The sequence below is a fragment of the Procambarus clarkii genome, chromosome 34 (assembly GCF_040958095.1).
Source record: "Procambarus clarkii isolate CNS0578487 chromosome 34, FALCON_Pclarkii_2.0, whole genome shotgun sequence".
NCBI lineage: Eukaryota > Metazoa > Arthropoda > Malacostraca > Decapoda > Cambaridae > Procambarus > Procambarus clarkii.
Window position 1 is genome coordinate 42446266 of NC_091183.1, and position 17351 is coordinate 42463616.

At 37.7% G+C, this 17351-nt stretch overlaps 1 protein-coding gene across 17 annotated transcripts in view; it reads right to left on the bottom strand.

Annotated features, from left to right (window-relative positions):
- Dmtn (transmembrane and coiled-coil domain 2 protein Dmtn) overlaps nt 1-17351 on the bottom strand; it is a 230668-nt gene that overhangs the window by 21704 nt on the left and 191613 nt on the right. For 6 of the 17 annotated variants that reach the window (XR_011230319.1, XR_011230318.1, XR_011230321.1 and 3 more), the window contains exons 1-7: nt 15113-16263; nt 12270-12570; nt 9944-10148; nt 8772-9000; nt 5887-6078; nt 2374-2557; nt 371-490 (exon numbers count right to left, since the gene is read on the bottom strand). Coding sequence is in view for 5 of the 17 variants with exons in the window: in XM_045748492.2 (XP_045604448.1) it covers nt 371-490; nt 2374-2557; nt 5887-6078; nt 8772-9000; nt 9944-10148; nt 12270-12570; nt 15113-15456 (1575 nt within the window). In the remaining 12 variants the exon portion in view is untranslated. Of the gene's footprint in view, nt 1-370; nt 491-2373; nt 2558-5886; nt 6079-8771; nt 9001-9943; nt 10149-12269; nt 12571-15112; nt 16270-17351 lie in introns of those variants that run through there. The other 11 variants (XR_011230324.1, XR_011230323.1, XR_011230326.1 and 8 more) reach the window with 4 other exon arrangements.

Consider the following 17351-nt stretch of genomic DNA (forward strand, 5'->3'; position numbering starts at 1 on the left):
TCCAAAGATGAGAACTACAAAACACCAAACTCATGAACAACTACAAAATTGTACACAAGTAGTATGTACACAAGCACCTATGTTCATAATGAAAATAAACATTTAAATGAAGTGAATTTATGTTTAGAGGTGCAATGAGTACACTGTATATTGTACAGCCATATATTAATTTCATGAGTAGAGCATCTTATGAAATCCACTCGAGAGATATAACCATGACTTTTTAAGGCACAGTAATGACCAATTAAGACAGGTCATTAACATTTAAGCATTCTGTTATCAATATTCTTAGTTTATACTTTTCTTTAGCAGTATCTGTTGTTGATGCAGTAATCAAGTTTTTGAATGTTTATTTACTGAAAAAACTTACTTTTATTGTATCAATCTCTTCTCTAAGTCGTGTTGATTCTTCCCGACTCTCTCGTAGCTCCATCAGCAGCTGTTCAATAGTTGTTCCTCCAGGTAAACCATAAAAATCTACACTAGTTAACTGTAAAACAATGACAGGTTATTTTATCTACTCTCAGCGAATTAAAAAAAAAATAATAACAAAAATCTGCAAATTATTATAGAGTATTTAACAGTCCCAGAGAAAGTAGAGAGCCAAAATGAAACAGTTTTGAAACACTGTTCACATCAAAGTAAAAGAGTGAAGAGCAAGAGGCTGGACTACTTTCACTTCACTTTGGTATAAATCAAGAACGGCTAATAATAATAGGCTTTCCTTTACTTTATTACAGTACAGTACCTCTTTCTTGTCTAACTACAGCATATTTGTTGTTGTGAAATCAGATTCATTCCTGGTAAGCTTTCAAATTTGTTTAGTTTTTTAAGCTAATTTATATACTGTATTATAAATTAATTGAAAGCTCAGGCTATGTTCTTGAAATTGCACTGTAACCTGATTGATTTGAACATACAGAATTATTGAACACACAGAGCATATAAAAATAATAGCTTATATGTCCTATACATTTCAAATAGAAACGTATTCTATAAATACTGTAAATTTATAATAATCTCTAAATATATAAATTGGTAACACTGTATTAATAGTCATCATCAATCATCATTACAAAGGTTCTCATTTTGATGGAGTACAGGTGGGGAAAGAAGAAAGAGGGATCTGCCATGAAACGATGTGGAAGCAATATAGAAAAACTGTGTTACAAACTACAGCAGAATCAATAACCAAGGTCTCCCAGATATACTTTTAATTTGCCTGAATTTACACAAACCGCTTGGGCTGGACGGTAGAGCGACAGTGTTCAATCCCTGACCGTCCAAGTGGTTGGGCACCATTCCCCCCCCCCCCCACCGTCCCATTCCAAATCTTTATTCTGATCCCCTCAAAGTGCTATATAGTCACAATGGCTTAGAGTTTTCTCCTGATAATTACCTTACCTGACTTTAATCGAGGACCACCATCTTTAGTGGCCTCTATTGAGACAGAAAAAGAAGCAAGTGGTTTGTCAACCCCCACACACATGCATAATTGGTTTCCCGAATTAGGTAAGGAGGAATGACACATGTAATATAATGCAACTCTCCCCTTGAACCCAGATACACTGAAACATTCATCCCTGGCAAGGATAAAAGATCTCCAGTATAGATGAACAGTGACAGAGTAATGCATACATACCCACAAATCACAAAGGTTTAAGAATTACAAGAAACGACACTGGATGTACAGCCACAAATTATTACAGTAATGGGGGAATACAATCTTCACAGGATGATACTTGGAAGAGAAGCGGAACAGTTGCTACACTTATACTGTAGTCTTGAGGGAATACCTGTGATAGAGGTAGCCACTCTGCAGAACTACTGTACATAATTGACATAAATGGAAACAAGAAGTGGATTAGTGGTACTGTATAACAGTAGTCATATATAATCCCATAGCAAAAGGCTCATGAAAGAATACAACCCCAAACTGTCTGAAGGTCATGGAAAGGAAGATAACAGAGGCAACTACAGTACTGGAAAAATGCCAATTCTCAGTGACATTACCAACATGAAAAAAATTGGGTAACAATATTTTCACAATAGGGATGATACATATTGAAAAATGTAAGTGAATAAGGAAATCTGGAGACAAAATATTATATATTCAACAAGTATACATAGATTAGTCTACAATAGTAAACCATGTGATCACCCACAACAATGTGAACACTGAGAAGATAGAATAATGTGTTGTATCTAGTGTTTGTTTACACCTACACATATGAAATGAAAGTGTTCAGCGTTTCAGTCCATCATAGACCCTTATAAAGTCGTATCACTTTCATTTCAATTCAAGCGTGGGTCGGGTTATTTTTTTAAATGGATATTAACATACAAAAGTACTGTAATGAGTATGCTGACTACCTGGCTATGGTGGTTCCTGGGCGATGCGAGGTGAGCTAAGGTAGTGCTTCCTCCCGGAACACTTTCACTGGTGATGGAAGAATTACACTCCGAGCCTTCTTCCGAGCCAATCTTGCTGCCATGGTGGCCGCCACCACTGCTGCTGCCACCTGCACCCTGAGCTGAAGAACCCTGGTGATGACTGCTGAAAGTAAATGATTATGAGCAGCCTGCATCATGTAAAAAACACACACAATATTTAAATACAAAGGTACTGAAAGGGACAAATTTCTAACTCTATGAAGGAAATTTGCAAAATTGTGGTTATTTCTACTTAAAGTGATATTTAAATAGAGAACAATTAAAGTTTGCCCTTGGCGTTGACTTGAGCACCTCAGGAAACTCGACAGTCCAGTATGCAGATGCCATTCGAGTTGTTTATGGAACAAAACATGGCAGCAAGCATGACATGACAAAATGCACCGGAATGCACATAACCGAGGAGAAACACTGATACAAATAGCTTTTTGTATTCATAAAACAATTTTATTTGTTTCTGTATATTTTTGCATAAACTGTAGCTGATGAGTAATCAATAATCTTGGAAGTAATATAGTGATTTATTTGGGATCGGTAAGAGTGGTTTTTGTGAAGTTTAAGGTAGTACATACTCTCTTATGATGCTGTGACTCATGAACCAAGATGAATTAATTGGGTGAATGCATCATTTTAGTTATTTCTGAGAAATATGTATTATATATATTTTTTAATTACAATACATTAAAAATATTGCTCACTGCATTAATATTGTACACACAATCAAATATCATTGGGCTACTGTTAAAGATTGGCGCCCAGTCAATCCTCCCCAGCCAGGATACGAACTCAGGCCAGAGCGCTAGCGAAATGCCGGGTGAGTGCTTTACCACTGCGCCACAGGGACTGCATCTACAATAAAGCAGACTGCATCTGCTTTACCACTGCATCTGTGGAAACTGATGTATTTCTTTTTTGTAGGCAAACAATATCAACTCTCCTCTATTAACTTGATAAAAAAAAAATTATCTTGCCAACATTTACTTTCAATCTAATTATTGTACAAGATATAAAGCTGTATTAATTTGTATTATACTGTCAATTAATCCTTTCACTAAACCTTTATATTTAGCCGAGAACAGCAAGGTGGACCTGCAGACCACTGTACTGCGCAGAGCACCTTAAGGTACTCTGAGAGTTGTACTTTTTTTTTGTAATTAGGCTATATTTTAATGTTTGTTAATGTTTTCATCACTCTTAAATGAAAATGGTTGAGTTTGGAAACATTTTGACATTAACTTTACCTAAACATTTATAAAAACAACAGAAATATATCCTTAACGATTGCACTATGAAGTTTTTGCCTAAACCAAGTGAGCAGTGCAGTGGTGAGCACTTAACCTAACCAATGTGGACTGTAAACATTCCCACAATATTTGTGGCCTTTGTTGACCAATAAAGTAATTTCTATACAGGTACCAGACCACACTGAACCGACAGCTTCCAGCAGTTTTCTGTAGAATTCTTGATGCTGTGTTGTGAGCTGTATGACCTAATATCATAGGGCTAATAATTGTTAAAATAAACTGACACAATTTCCCATTGTGTTAGGTGGGAGGGAACCTGGTGACAAGATTACGACCCTTTGATTGTGTACATAATGAGTCGTCGGCACTAATTTCTTACATTTTCTGATTCCCAGGATGGATGTATAGCTTAATGAATCAAGAAAAACTCCTCTGCAATTTTTAATCTCATAACAAAAAATCTAGAAAAAAGGGCAAAGATACTGAAAATACAAGAAACTTGTGATCTGGTTAATAATAGTAAAAGCTTTGAAATTAATTACAATACAAAGATCTTCACATTGTGTATACAGTACAAGGTACACAAAAATCATGCTTGTGATTCCAATAAACACAACTGACTACTTCTAGGCAACGTACTTAAAATATTTATCCATCAAGATATTAGTCTTTGTTGTGTAATGTCCCATCATGAGAGACAATTCTAGTACTGTAGTTATAAACAGAGCAGAAAATGTGACTCTCCGAAGCAAACTCTCATCAGATGCATTAAAAATAGATTAAATAAAAATAATTTCTATATATTCTTCTGCTTAGGTGACAAACTGCATTAAATAACATCTATAACAAAAAAATAGAAGCACATATTTTAAATCTAGTTATTCAAAAGGGTCAGTACACCATATTTGCTGGTAGATAGGATGTACAGCTTTGATCCATCACCTACTGAATACATTATATATATATATATATATATATATATATATATATATATATATATATATATATATATATTGTATTACACGAACAACTCGAACATCACTTTCATTACATAAGAATCATACTAAAATTTTTCTTTTCCACAAAATATTCTTGTGAAATAGGTGCATACCTAGTGTGTGTTCTGGAAGTTCTTCTACTCCCCAAACCCAACCTGGGGCCAGGTTTGACTTGTAATAACTTGCTCCAACAGGCTGTTACATGGTGCAGCCAACAGGCTCACATATTCCACATATGCATCTTATATGCCAGCAAAAATGGGAAGTTTCTTACAAAAAGCCAGAAAAGCATGCAAAGCAAAATGGATAACGGCTCAATAGTAAGTGGCTCGTAAACTTCAATCTAATATGAAAGCATCACTGCAAGGGTGAATAAGTCTCCTCGAAAAAATCTGTCAAAATGGCCCCATTCATTAGATATTTCACTTGTCCTCCAATATGTGCACTGCAATCCATTGTTACGATTTCCACATGTACTGTGGCAATCATAACAATGTTTGGCAGAGTACAATTACCGCTATGTCATTTCTTTTAATTTCAAAAAGACGTAATAAAAAAAATCCATTTACGATCTTTGTAATGTTATCCTGTTAAAGTGCATGGAGATCTTTCTTTTCAATTTTAACTATTTTAATTTTTAACTAGTAGGCACGAGGCACAAAGTGTCATAAAATATAACACTGGTTAATTAAAAATGAAAAATAAAGGATTCAATTTCTACAAAATTGTTGTACTTTAAAGAATAATCCTAGACTTATTTCTAGATGCATCCGATGTCTTGTTTTTATATACAGTAGAATCATGAAAATAGTTAAACAAATATAATAAGTGGCATGCAATACAATTTATGCAAGAAGGTTGCAAACCACATGTCAATGAAGTGTTCCATAAAACCTTAAGACACCTCTCCTCTGGTGCTACAAACTCTAGCTAACTTCCACACTTTTCAACTTCATTAAAGTCCCATCTTATTGAGAGAGGGAAAGATCATTTGAAGATTATCTACACACAACTGCTATGAGTACTTGACTTGATACCTCTTGTACATGGCTTAATAGGTACAGTATGTATATTCCAAATTTGATTTTGTCATCACCACCCTCTTGAGTCATGGAACTGCTGCACTAATTGAAATACTTTAACTAAGCTTAATAATACAAGGTATAATTTATAAAGAAACTAATATAATTTACCTTGGGAGATTGCTCCCTTGATTAGAGGAGGTAGGAGGCACCAAACTTGCACCTACGGGTAACGTAGCTGACCCGTGATGCACCCGCTCCTCATCACGCTCCTCCTCCCCTGCTAGTTCCTTGATATTGTCCGCAGAACCAAATTTGTTTTTGATCAGATGTGCTATCTCCTTAGGCTTACTGATCACTGTCCTAAAGAAAGAATAATATTCTGCACTGTACTTGGATTCTGTACTTCCTACCAATTGTATTTTTTGGTATTGAATGCATAACAAAGATATGGGCAAAAAGTACACTGGTTGCGCATGAATACACTACCAATTATTACCTTATTACAGTTTTAATCCTTGGATGAATTCGCAGTATGAATACCTTTAGCTATCGCGTATAAAGTATAGTGACTAATCTATTGTATGTACCATTGGGCTGGAGGGGTCCCAGTAATTAAACATGAATATTTTTCAGGCCCACTACTGAACAATGTGTTAGGTTCAACAAAAGACAATAATAAAATAAACTAACATTAGTGATAATGGATAAAAAAGTATGTCATATCATCATGCTTTTGCTCTTAATTAATTATACAGTACTTAAATTTATATACAGGTACCATAATCACATTTGTTAGCCTTAATTTATTTTATTCATAGTAACACAAATTTTGGCCCCATTTTGTAAAATTTACTCGTAGTAAATAGGAGTTGCCACTTTAAGCCAAACAATGATGCGAGAGACAGTGATGCATGAGATTTCAAGACCTGACATGTTGATACAGACTAATTTAATGACCCTCGAGTGATCACTGGTCAGCAGTTACTGAGGAAGTGATATTTTATGCCCAGCTGTGACTAGCAAGAATGATGAACAGCTGTGCTGCTTGGTGGCACTCGCTGCTACACTACTAATGTAAACAACTGCTATCCTTATACAAGTGAGTGAATATAATAGTGGGAAAGTTACACACCATAAAACCAAATAATGAATCGGAAAAAAAAAATCCAAAATTGATGATTATATATAAAATAAATGTTGTAAAAACACATCAATTATGTACTCGTGTACACATTACACATATCAGAATACTGATATTACGTATTCCAAATGACAACTAAAGCCACTTTGATTACCATGATTGCTTTCATACTTCACAAAGTATGAAAGCAGAAGTACAGCCTGTTCATAATACCCAGGCACCAGATTTCAAACTCTATATTTTATTTATTAAGGAATTACAAAATCTCTATCACAGGCCTTAAATCTCTATGGCAATAGAATTTAGATACCAGTGACAGCCTCTAAAATCTAGAGAAATAGCCAAATTTAAAATGGAGGCAATAAAGAAAATGCAAAAACTAAGGACAAATAACAGTATCACCATTCAAATATTTAGACAAATACTAAAATGCCCATGAAACGCAAGCAAAGCCCATGGAATCTCGACACCTAGACAATCCAAGCAGCAAGAGCCTAGAGCCCAAAAATCCCTCCCTTTAAATTAATAACATCGGAAACACGATGATTATGATAAAGAGTCTTGGATGCACTAAAGGACAGCAAAATGCCAATGAAATATATGCAGGCTTAGCAAAACCCAATTATAAATACTGTAGTGTATACCAACAACTGCATTTAAGTCCGATATAACTTAACAGAAAATATGCAGATATCATTAAATACCAGCATCTACTCAAACACCCAAGGTATTGGAGTCCAGGCAAGAAATATACAATATAATCTAGGCCTGGGAAATACTGGCGATAATGGTTCCAAATATAAAAGCTGAAATAAAATAACATGAGAGCCGGAGGCACAGTATAATATGCGAAACAGTTAAAATGAAGGCGGAGGAGTAATATTGTAAATCAAGACAACTCTCTAATCATGGCTTTCCAATACCCTTCTTTCAACTTTAGGGGAATTCACTAATGGTCCACCTGCTTTTTTTGGAGAGAACCTAATAAATTGCACCGAGACATCTCTCATTGGCCATGTAGTAATGTCTTTGTTACACTAAGAGCTGCAAGAAAGAAAAACTGCTAGAACAAAAATTTGCAAGAATTGAAAACCAAGTACAGTAGAAAGAACTCAACTAGAAGGCTAGGTCACTAGTGGTAAACAGTGGTAAGAGGAAAATGACCACTATACACAGTACATTGTACTTTATCTCAAGTTATCAGTAATTACTACAGACATTCATAATTTTTGTCAAGAAAAAATATAGGTCAGAATAAAGCTAACTCTTTGATAGACAATTTAATTTTCCTGACAAAAGGTTGAAAAACTAGGAACAATAATACTTTTTTTAATTCCTTAAATATTTCCCTTATTGTAATTATTTTTAAGGCTATTTTTATATCTACTTCGAATATGTGACAAACCGCCTAACTCGATATCACCATCTCTACCACTACCAGCATTCAACAGTAGCACACTATGGCTCAAACCTGTCTCAGTGTCAATATGCTATCTATTACCAACCTCTGTAACTAAGTTATATTACATATATATTTAGTCACCATCCTGTGTGTTTGTTGCAACTTTACAAAACTTTATTGAACATCAGTAATAGAAATCTAAGCACAGTGATGACTATCCACACCTTACACCATCTGAAAGTGCCATACCCATATGCTGTTTTGCTTGCTCCTTACTCAAGCAAAGAATTTCACTTGCACTTTGCCTTTCTTCAAAATTTTGTCAAAGATTTTGCAATACTGAAGCATTATTTATAAAATACAGTAACACAAATTAATAGCCAAGAGGACACACAATGAGCATAAGTAGATATTCATCCAAGCAACTATAGGTTAGAATTAGCTAGTATTTTTAACAAGGAAAGCATTTCTGATCCTCTTATACTGTATAGAGTATCAAAGAGTACTTACTTGAGGCCCTGACCCATATCTCTTAACACCTCCTTGGGCTGCCGGTGAGCAACAATCAATCCATGGGTTTCAATTTCACGTAATCTCTTCTGGTAATTTTCTAGCTTCTTTTGAAGTTGCTGAATAAGAGCAGCCGATTTCTGGTTCTTTTTCTCGAACACGGCCTTGATACGAGCCATTTGCTGACGATCAGCATTAGCAGCAAGTTTAAGGTATTCATTGACATTTTCTGTAATAAGTGAAAATTTATGTTGTGAATCAATACTATGCTTACATGGTACATGAAACTTTATTTAAACAAAGCTGTAGAAGGTGAACAACTGTGATAAATTTTCTACAACTCCTTATGACTTCTTACTGATTATTTTTTTTTATGCTTGTGGCTTATGTCTGTTTCTTCTACTTCCCACATATCTATGTTTGATGAAGTAGTGGTTATTCTGTTTTCTAAATGCAAACAAATGGCAACTGACTCGATGTTGAGATAGTCAAACCAGTGCAGTTGCATCTTTAACAAATGTTATGAGTTATCCTTTAAATACTGAACACTTAAAGGTGGCTGAAATGTCTCAAGGAGTGTCTACATAAGCCACAGTGTTAAGGAAGGCAAGTGTATGCAAACAAAGAGGATTACAGAGGCATAATTATTTTTAAAATGTTCATAGATATCTTAGCCATAGTGTGTCCCAGAAGGATTAAGGCATCAATTTTTGTTTTGTTCTAATCTGAACTGTTACAGCTTACATAAGCCAAACACCTTATAGAGGTTTGATACAGCATTTACAACCAAAACATATACAGTATTACAAATGAAGCGTGCTCTCATCTTAGGGTTTCTCTATATTTTAGACGATACATATAAAGAATTATTTGTATGCAAACTGCACACACAACCCCATTATATATGACACATTAATCTCTCATCTCAGGTCTAGTACACAATGCATTTTTAAAAAATTCCCACATTAAATTATCAATAAATATTCCCATTGTATCTTAATAACTAAATTGTGTGTAGAGAGAATAGTACAGGGACAACATTGTCTTTGAAGAAAATGATTACTGTATTCTGAAAATACAAGCCAGAAATAATGACCCTGATTTAAGCTTATTTTCCCAAAGCTCTAAAGAAGTGCCTGATTAGTGCTTTCCTCATCATGTTGTGTACCCACCATCTCTTGCTTTTTGCTCCTCTTTGATAAGATCTTTAGTTTTCTGAATCTTAGCCTGGATGTGCTCCAAGGCTTCTCGCGTACGCTGAATGTGTGGTGTGTGTTCCTCACCATCGTCCACAGTCCCAATATCTCCTCCACCAACTCGTAAAGCATCTACCAACTCCCCAGATCCATTAGACACTCCCGATGATGGTACCGTTTCCTGGAATATAAAATATATTTGAAAATTAATACTAGTAGAAATTAAAGTAGAACTTTCAATTGAAACAAAGAACCCACATTTTCAGTAAATACTTCCAGGTCTATCATGGCAAACAACTACTGTTCTTGACAAAACTTATGTGAATTTAATTTGGGAAATAGAAATATTTTTAATAAGCAATGTGTCTGGAGCAATTTCAATTCAAAATTTTCCATTTATTAAATATGCTATCAACCTTCCAATTTTGTTGACATCCTTTAGTACATAGCAATAATTACTATTACTGGTAAATATAATTTTTAAGCACTAGCAATTCAACTCATACTCTCTGTTGTAAGCTGGTGATATGCAGTGAACAATTATTATGAATTCAAATACAGTAATTAATTAGTCAATAAGATGCAGTAAAAGAAGCAGAGGCAACAAGCCACAGGACCTCGTTTCATTTTGCAATGGTTCTGAACATAAAAAAAAAAACAGTTCAAAAGGGGTAATGCTGAGCAAAGAGACTTGTCCCCCTAAGATTACTCTCGCTCTACTTCTCCCTTTCGAGCTTGCTGAGGTCTACAAGTAATCATCAAATTTGGTGTAATATTACAAACTAAGGTAAGTACTGGGATACAATCAGACATGTACTTGACATGATACTGTTAAGACTGTGCTCAGATAATGCCAATGGGGACATTACAGTATTAATAGCTGAAGACTGCACTGGGTGGGGACTGTATTGGACAAGAACATGAGAAGCTATACTAAAGACAGCATGAGGACTACACTGTTGGCAATGAGGAGAATGAGTGGGGGTGAGGAAAAAGGACTGTACTAGAATGAGGGTAAAATGGAACTCTACTAGGATGAGGACAAGGTAAGGAAGAAAATACAGAATAGAGCCAGTGAAGAGCAGTAAATAAGTTCACCTGGCAGTAAATAAGCACCCAGGAGGTAAGTCAGTTTATTGTGGGGGCATCCTTGGGAGGGTCAGTAATTCGAAATAGGGGCTTGAAACTAATAAGCCTAGCATATACTGTATGTATAAACTAGCTGCCTGTCCCCCAGACACAATGAATTATTTGACAATTAAAAGAATACAGTAGGAACACCACAAAGTGTATTTTAGTGCTATTTATATAGAGCACATAGAAACAAACATCAGCCAAACTTCTTTTTTTGTCCAAGTTAATGTATTATATTGATTAAGCAAGGTTTGTTTTTATTTAAGTCGGTTGGGTTGGGATTGGGTTAGGTTTTGGATTGCTTTGGTTAGGTTTAGTTGAGCACAGGCAGCTAACTCCATTTATCCAAATGTTTTCAGTATGTAAGCAATTTATGAGGAGGGCTGAGCGAGCAGACGTCAATCGACCATGGTAGCGGCCAGTAGTACCCCGTACCCAGACGTGTGGGCGGTAGTGGAAAAGGTTACAGAGCCCATTATGTGTCTCTGTAACCTTTGCAACTACCATGCACAGGATGGGTTTGGGGTGCATAATAAATGAACTAAAAGCTTAAACACTCAAGCAGCGTAGTGTACAGTGATTAAAATATAGTAAGCAAAGCTTGTTCAACAATAAGAGAGAGTAAACTTGGTATATAAACTTGTCCGTGGGGCCGAAGTATAAAGTGAAGGTACCACACTAGACAAAAAGTCAGAATAACCTTTGCAACTAGTCTCGAGGGTTTTAACTGGCATGACAGTAATCAACCAGAGAAGTGGTTGTTGTTAAAGATTCGCTACCTGTAACAAAAAGTTCCAAGTAGCACGGGCTATGGCGAGCCCGTGCTACTTGGGGTTTAGCTCTTCACATACCACTTCTCTCAAAACGTTTTGAGAGAAGTGGTATGTGGAGAGTTTTGAGAGAAGTGGTATGTGGAGAGTTTTGAGAGAAGTGGTATGTGGAGAGTTTTGAGAGAAGTGGTATGTGGAGAGTTTTGAGAGAAGTGGTATGTGGAGAGTTTTGAGAGAAGTGGTATGTGGAGAGTTTTGAGAGAAGTGGTATGTGGAGAGTTTTGAGAGAGGTGGTATGTGGAGAGTTTTGAGAGAGGTGGTATTGCCCGAAACGCTACGCGTACTAGTGGCTGTACAAGAATGTAACAACTCTTGTATGTGGAGAGCATCTAACTTACAGCATCACAGTCCTCGTTGGAAGAGTGTGCTGGGGCGTCATCATGGTGCCCCGTCGGGTTGCCCAGCCGGGATGCTGCGGCTCCACCACCTGTTCTGGGCTGGTGTAAGGTGGTCTGGCCTCCTACCCCTCCAAGGGCCCCGCCTCCCGGGGTCGAATTGTTAGTGGTGTTGTTAGCGGCGGTAACTTCGCCGGCGCTGGCGCCTCCTGCCGCAGGGGTCGACTTGCGGGCGGCCAAGGGCGAGCGCCGTCGCCCACCCCCATGGCCGGGGCCTCCCACTTCACTCGAGCTGCACTTTTTCCTGTACGCACAAAATACACATCTTTAGTTACTAATTTGAACTAAAATTCATTAATCAATCACCTCCCCCACCCTCCCATCAACAAGTTTGTCAGGGTTATCATGTTATTCACATGACAGCCTAACGTAATTGTTTTGCTTATTGGTGCTGTAAATTAAAATTATCATACACAGTGTTGTAGGCTGAAATGAATAAAAAAAGCAGTATTGCAATTGTATTTTACTCAGGAAAAATGGCAAAGCATATGTACAATAGGAAAAAAATAAATAACTACATTAAATGGAAGCAAACAAAAACAATTAAAAGAATAATGATAGATGAAGTAGAAAAGTGTTAGCAAACGCCCAACTGGAAAGGAAACGATTTTTTTTTATAGCAATGGATTGATAAGATGTTCCTGTTGATGAAAATACGACAAGTGGTATGTTTTCCAAGACTTCATTGGGAAGTTGACCAGACCACACACTAGAAGGTGAAGGGACGACGATGTTTCGGTCCGTCCTGGCCCATTCTCAAGTCGATTGTGACTACTACATTGGTAACTACTAATTTCATTGGTAACTACTACATCCTGCACTGTTGTTACCAGTGACAACTTACATCTTTGTGACGGTATAGTTACACTAAACACGAAGGTCACAATACCACCAGAGGCTCTCAAGCTGTGGTCTTGGGTAACTTTTGTTTATTTTTTGTTTGAGGTAGAGATGGTTCTATGTTAGGTGCATTCCTCTATAGTGAGGTAAAATAACACTAACACTCATAACAACAAGGGGGGAAGACATTAACAGATCAACTGTTGAGGTGCAAGTGATGTGAAAAACCCTTATCCGTTGCCATAACATCGCGCACACAACCCTTATTTATTGTCACAATATAGCAGACAAACCTTATTCCTTGCCATAATATGGCAGACAAACTTTATTGCAGACAACCCATATTTATCGCCATGATACAGCAGATAACTTTCATAACATACAAAAATACAAAAATGTTGTAAGTTTCAATTCGATGCAAAGAGGCGTTTCAATACATATTTATGGAAACTGCCGATTATTTGTATTATTTACAGAATAACAGAATATTAGCTGTTAGTGAGACACCTCTAGCCTTCAATATACATTGAAGATATCCAGAACATTTCCTAAAATTGAAGCAGTTGAGGCCTATCTGATAATCTCCCCTCTCACCTGGGCGAAAATAATAGAACATTCTAGTATGCAGCCTTATTTCACTTGGACGTTTTTTTTAGTCATAGATAAGTTTTGTCCTATTACCTACTCCCAATCTATGAGAAAAAAGTTAGAAAATATATGTTATGAGAACTGGAGACAACAAAATAATTTAATTTCGTTAAGAATTACATGAAAAAAATGAATGAACAGTGATCGTCATCTCTTCCTATAACCCCCCAAAAATGTCTAAGCTAGAGGGAGAAAAGCGAGAATATAAAGCGAGAATATAAAGAGGCCGCGTTCCACCCATGCCACTGAAATTCTCAGCGGTGCAGGGGTCTCCAACTCTTAATAAAGATTCCTAAATATTACCATAACTATGTGGCTTAAATTTTCACTAAGTAATCCAAACAGTTTATCTTGCACGTAGCACAATATCACTCATGATTATATTGTGGTCTGACACAGCATGGCTGCCAATAATAAATACAAATCATATATTATTAATTAAACAGTTATAATACTCGTGTAATAACCCTTGAAAACGAAGAAAATATTCCCGAGGAAACTAGCATGAGTGAGTGAGTTCCGGACAGAAATAAATGCACGCAAATCATGTATTTGTTGCTACTTTATATGTAACAACTGTGGTTATAATGTAGGTATGAGTACATCATGTAAGTGTAATGATAATACCGATATACTTTAGATATAATGCAAGTGTTCTCATGATATATTGCTAGTGGTACACATTATATAATGCTAGTGTACACATTATATAATGCTGGTGTATTTAGGATATAATACTGTTGAAATAAGTATATATAATAGTTGAAATAAGTATATATTTATTTACTGGGAGGATTTACTGGGCGCAATTCCTTAACTGTAGCCTCTGTTTAACGCAACAGTAAAATGTGTACTTGGATGAAAAAACGAGTCTTCGCGGCAGGGGATCGTATTCCAGGGACCATAGGATTAAGGACTTGCCCGAAACGCTACGCGTACTAGTGGCTGTACAAGAATGTAACAACTCTTGTATATATCTCAAAAAAAAAAAAAAAAAAAAAAAATATATAATAGTTAAAATAAGTATATAGTGTCTGTGTACCGAGGATATAATGCTAGTATAGAGAGTGAATTTAATGCTAGAATACAGTGTATATAATCTTGGTATACAGAGTATATAATACTAGTATAATGTATATAATGTTTGTATACTGAGAATCTAATACAAAGAATGTATTTTCTGTGTAATGATATAATGTTCGTGAGCTACGGAAATGAAACTTATGTGAAGACAAGCTATAATAGTACTTATGTACTGTGATGGGCGTGGGTGGTGGCGCGCGTGGGCAGTGGCTCACCGTGGGTGGTGCTGGGCGTGGGTGACAGTCTCGAGGAAGTCAGCCAGGGAGAAGACAGCCAGGCGGGTGATGGGTGACACTCCAGGACCGTTGTCGTCCTCGCTACTGATGAAGATTTCGGGTATGGATGAGGTGGACGGAGACCGCGCCATGATGGGCGTATTGGGGCGAGTGTGGGCGTGGCCATGGGCGCGGAGATGCCCCGAGGGGGAGGTGCTCCGGTAATTGGGGTTAAGGGTGGCCAGGTCGGCAACCTCGTCCCGTTTGTCCAGGCCGCAGTCACTTTTGGAGCGGCGGTGGCCGCCAGGACCCACCACCTCCGGCAGCCCGCCCAAACTTAGCATGGCGGGCGTGTCCCCGCCGCCTTCCAGCGCGGGCGGGCGTAGCGATACACTGTGTGGTGGCTTGGGTGTGGGCGGCTGACCACTTCACCAGTCACCCCCAACACATCCATCACACAAGCCACAACTATGGCCTCTGTCTCATGTTTATTGCACTTTTAGTTACGATCAACGACGCTGACAGCAACGTCAACACCTGACGGATGTATCCACATCATGCTGATAAAACATAGTCTGGGGTGTTCTTAATATCCGTTAGTTAAATTCACATTCGTTATCTGCCTTATCAATATTATGTAACTTGAGTTATCTCCATATCAGCACCTTATCACTGTCACTCACCATGTCAAGTTGCGGGGAGACACATCCTCGACTACCCTAACTCAAATAATTTTCACAATATATACCTCAAATTAAAACCAAGACTATACATATATTCCCGGGCACGTTTCCTATCACCTAATGGCTCTGTTCACCTAGGAGTTGGGCAACTGTCGTGGGGGATGAATTCCCGGGGGCTTGTCTCAACCTTACCTCTACCCCAGTGTACTATTACCCTCACCCCTTCATGCTACCACTTATACGGGTTAGTCATGCCCGTGCCACCTCTTGGGAGGCTTACTCTTCATCAATCGTGCTACATACCATATCTCACCTCAAGATGTTCCAGGCAGGAACGAAACGTTTTCACATAATACATCACAGTCACTCTTGTTGTGTTGTATTCTCCTAAAGCATGAATTTCGGTAATCACCCAACTCGACACTCACGTAAAAAGACTGTCAGACGCATCGAATACCTTAACAGCAAAATCAACAACGCTTTATCATTATATATTATATACACACCATGTTCCCCACCCCGGGAAATTATACATAAATACAGACACTACGGCTCCCCTCCCCCGCCTCCCACCGTACACACACACTGAAAATATAACATTTTCTACACTGTTTCATATATCAATAATTTGAGGCCGCGTATTTTCACATGTTGGTGTGTGAGGCGAGGACGGTAATCAGCGCGGGTAGATTACGTCATGATGAATCACCCGTATGGTCCTATCTGGACACGTCACTACCTTACAAACCCAGACGAGAGACGAGGCGCGCGGTCACCCACAGTAACCGGGACAATGTCATCATGCTCAGGAAACAATGACACTTGTTCCACTCACCAGTCGGAAATAACAACTAATGTTGAAATACCAACACACAATATATACTTCCCTAACTCTCTCGTATATACTCAAAAATAAAAAAAATGCTTCGAGTTTAAAATAAACAGAAATATACAGTGTCTTTCAACAATGCCCTCTAATTCAGTGTACTTGACCCCCCTTCTGTTGTGTACTAAATACTGAATAATTTGAAGTGCTGGGTGCGTGACTCAACTGTTCCTCGCTGCTAGTCTGACTCAGAGCTTGCACGAATATCTTAAGAGTACGAGATAAGACATCCACCCCCAAAAGCCCGTGAATAACGTAACAGTTTTGGACAAAAACATTAATGTACGTATTGGCATACCATCATAAGGTGAAGGTGCAGCCCATCCTCCTAAAGTTTCCCAACGTCAAGAAACTGTCGTACCAGAGCGCCCTTATCCTAACCTTCCAGAAGACCCAAAACAGAAAACGGGCCAGTACGACAATTTCGCGAGCCGCTATAATTTTCTAGTACGACGATTTTTGGCCTTTGGTAGAGTATACGTCAAAATGCGACGTGCTATTAGGAGGACGGGTTGCAGGTGACGCGAGGATGGAACACTGAAGTAATCGTGCCCCCCCCCCCGGAACACAGTGCCATAATACCTCTGCCTTGAGGGCTATTCATGCCCGTGCCACCTATTCGGTGGCTTAATCTATATCAATCGCCCTCTGCCATACCTTAAACTCACTT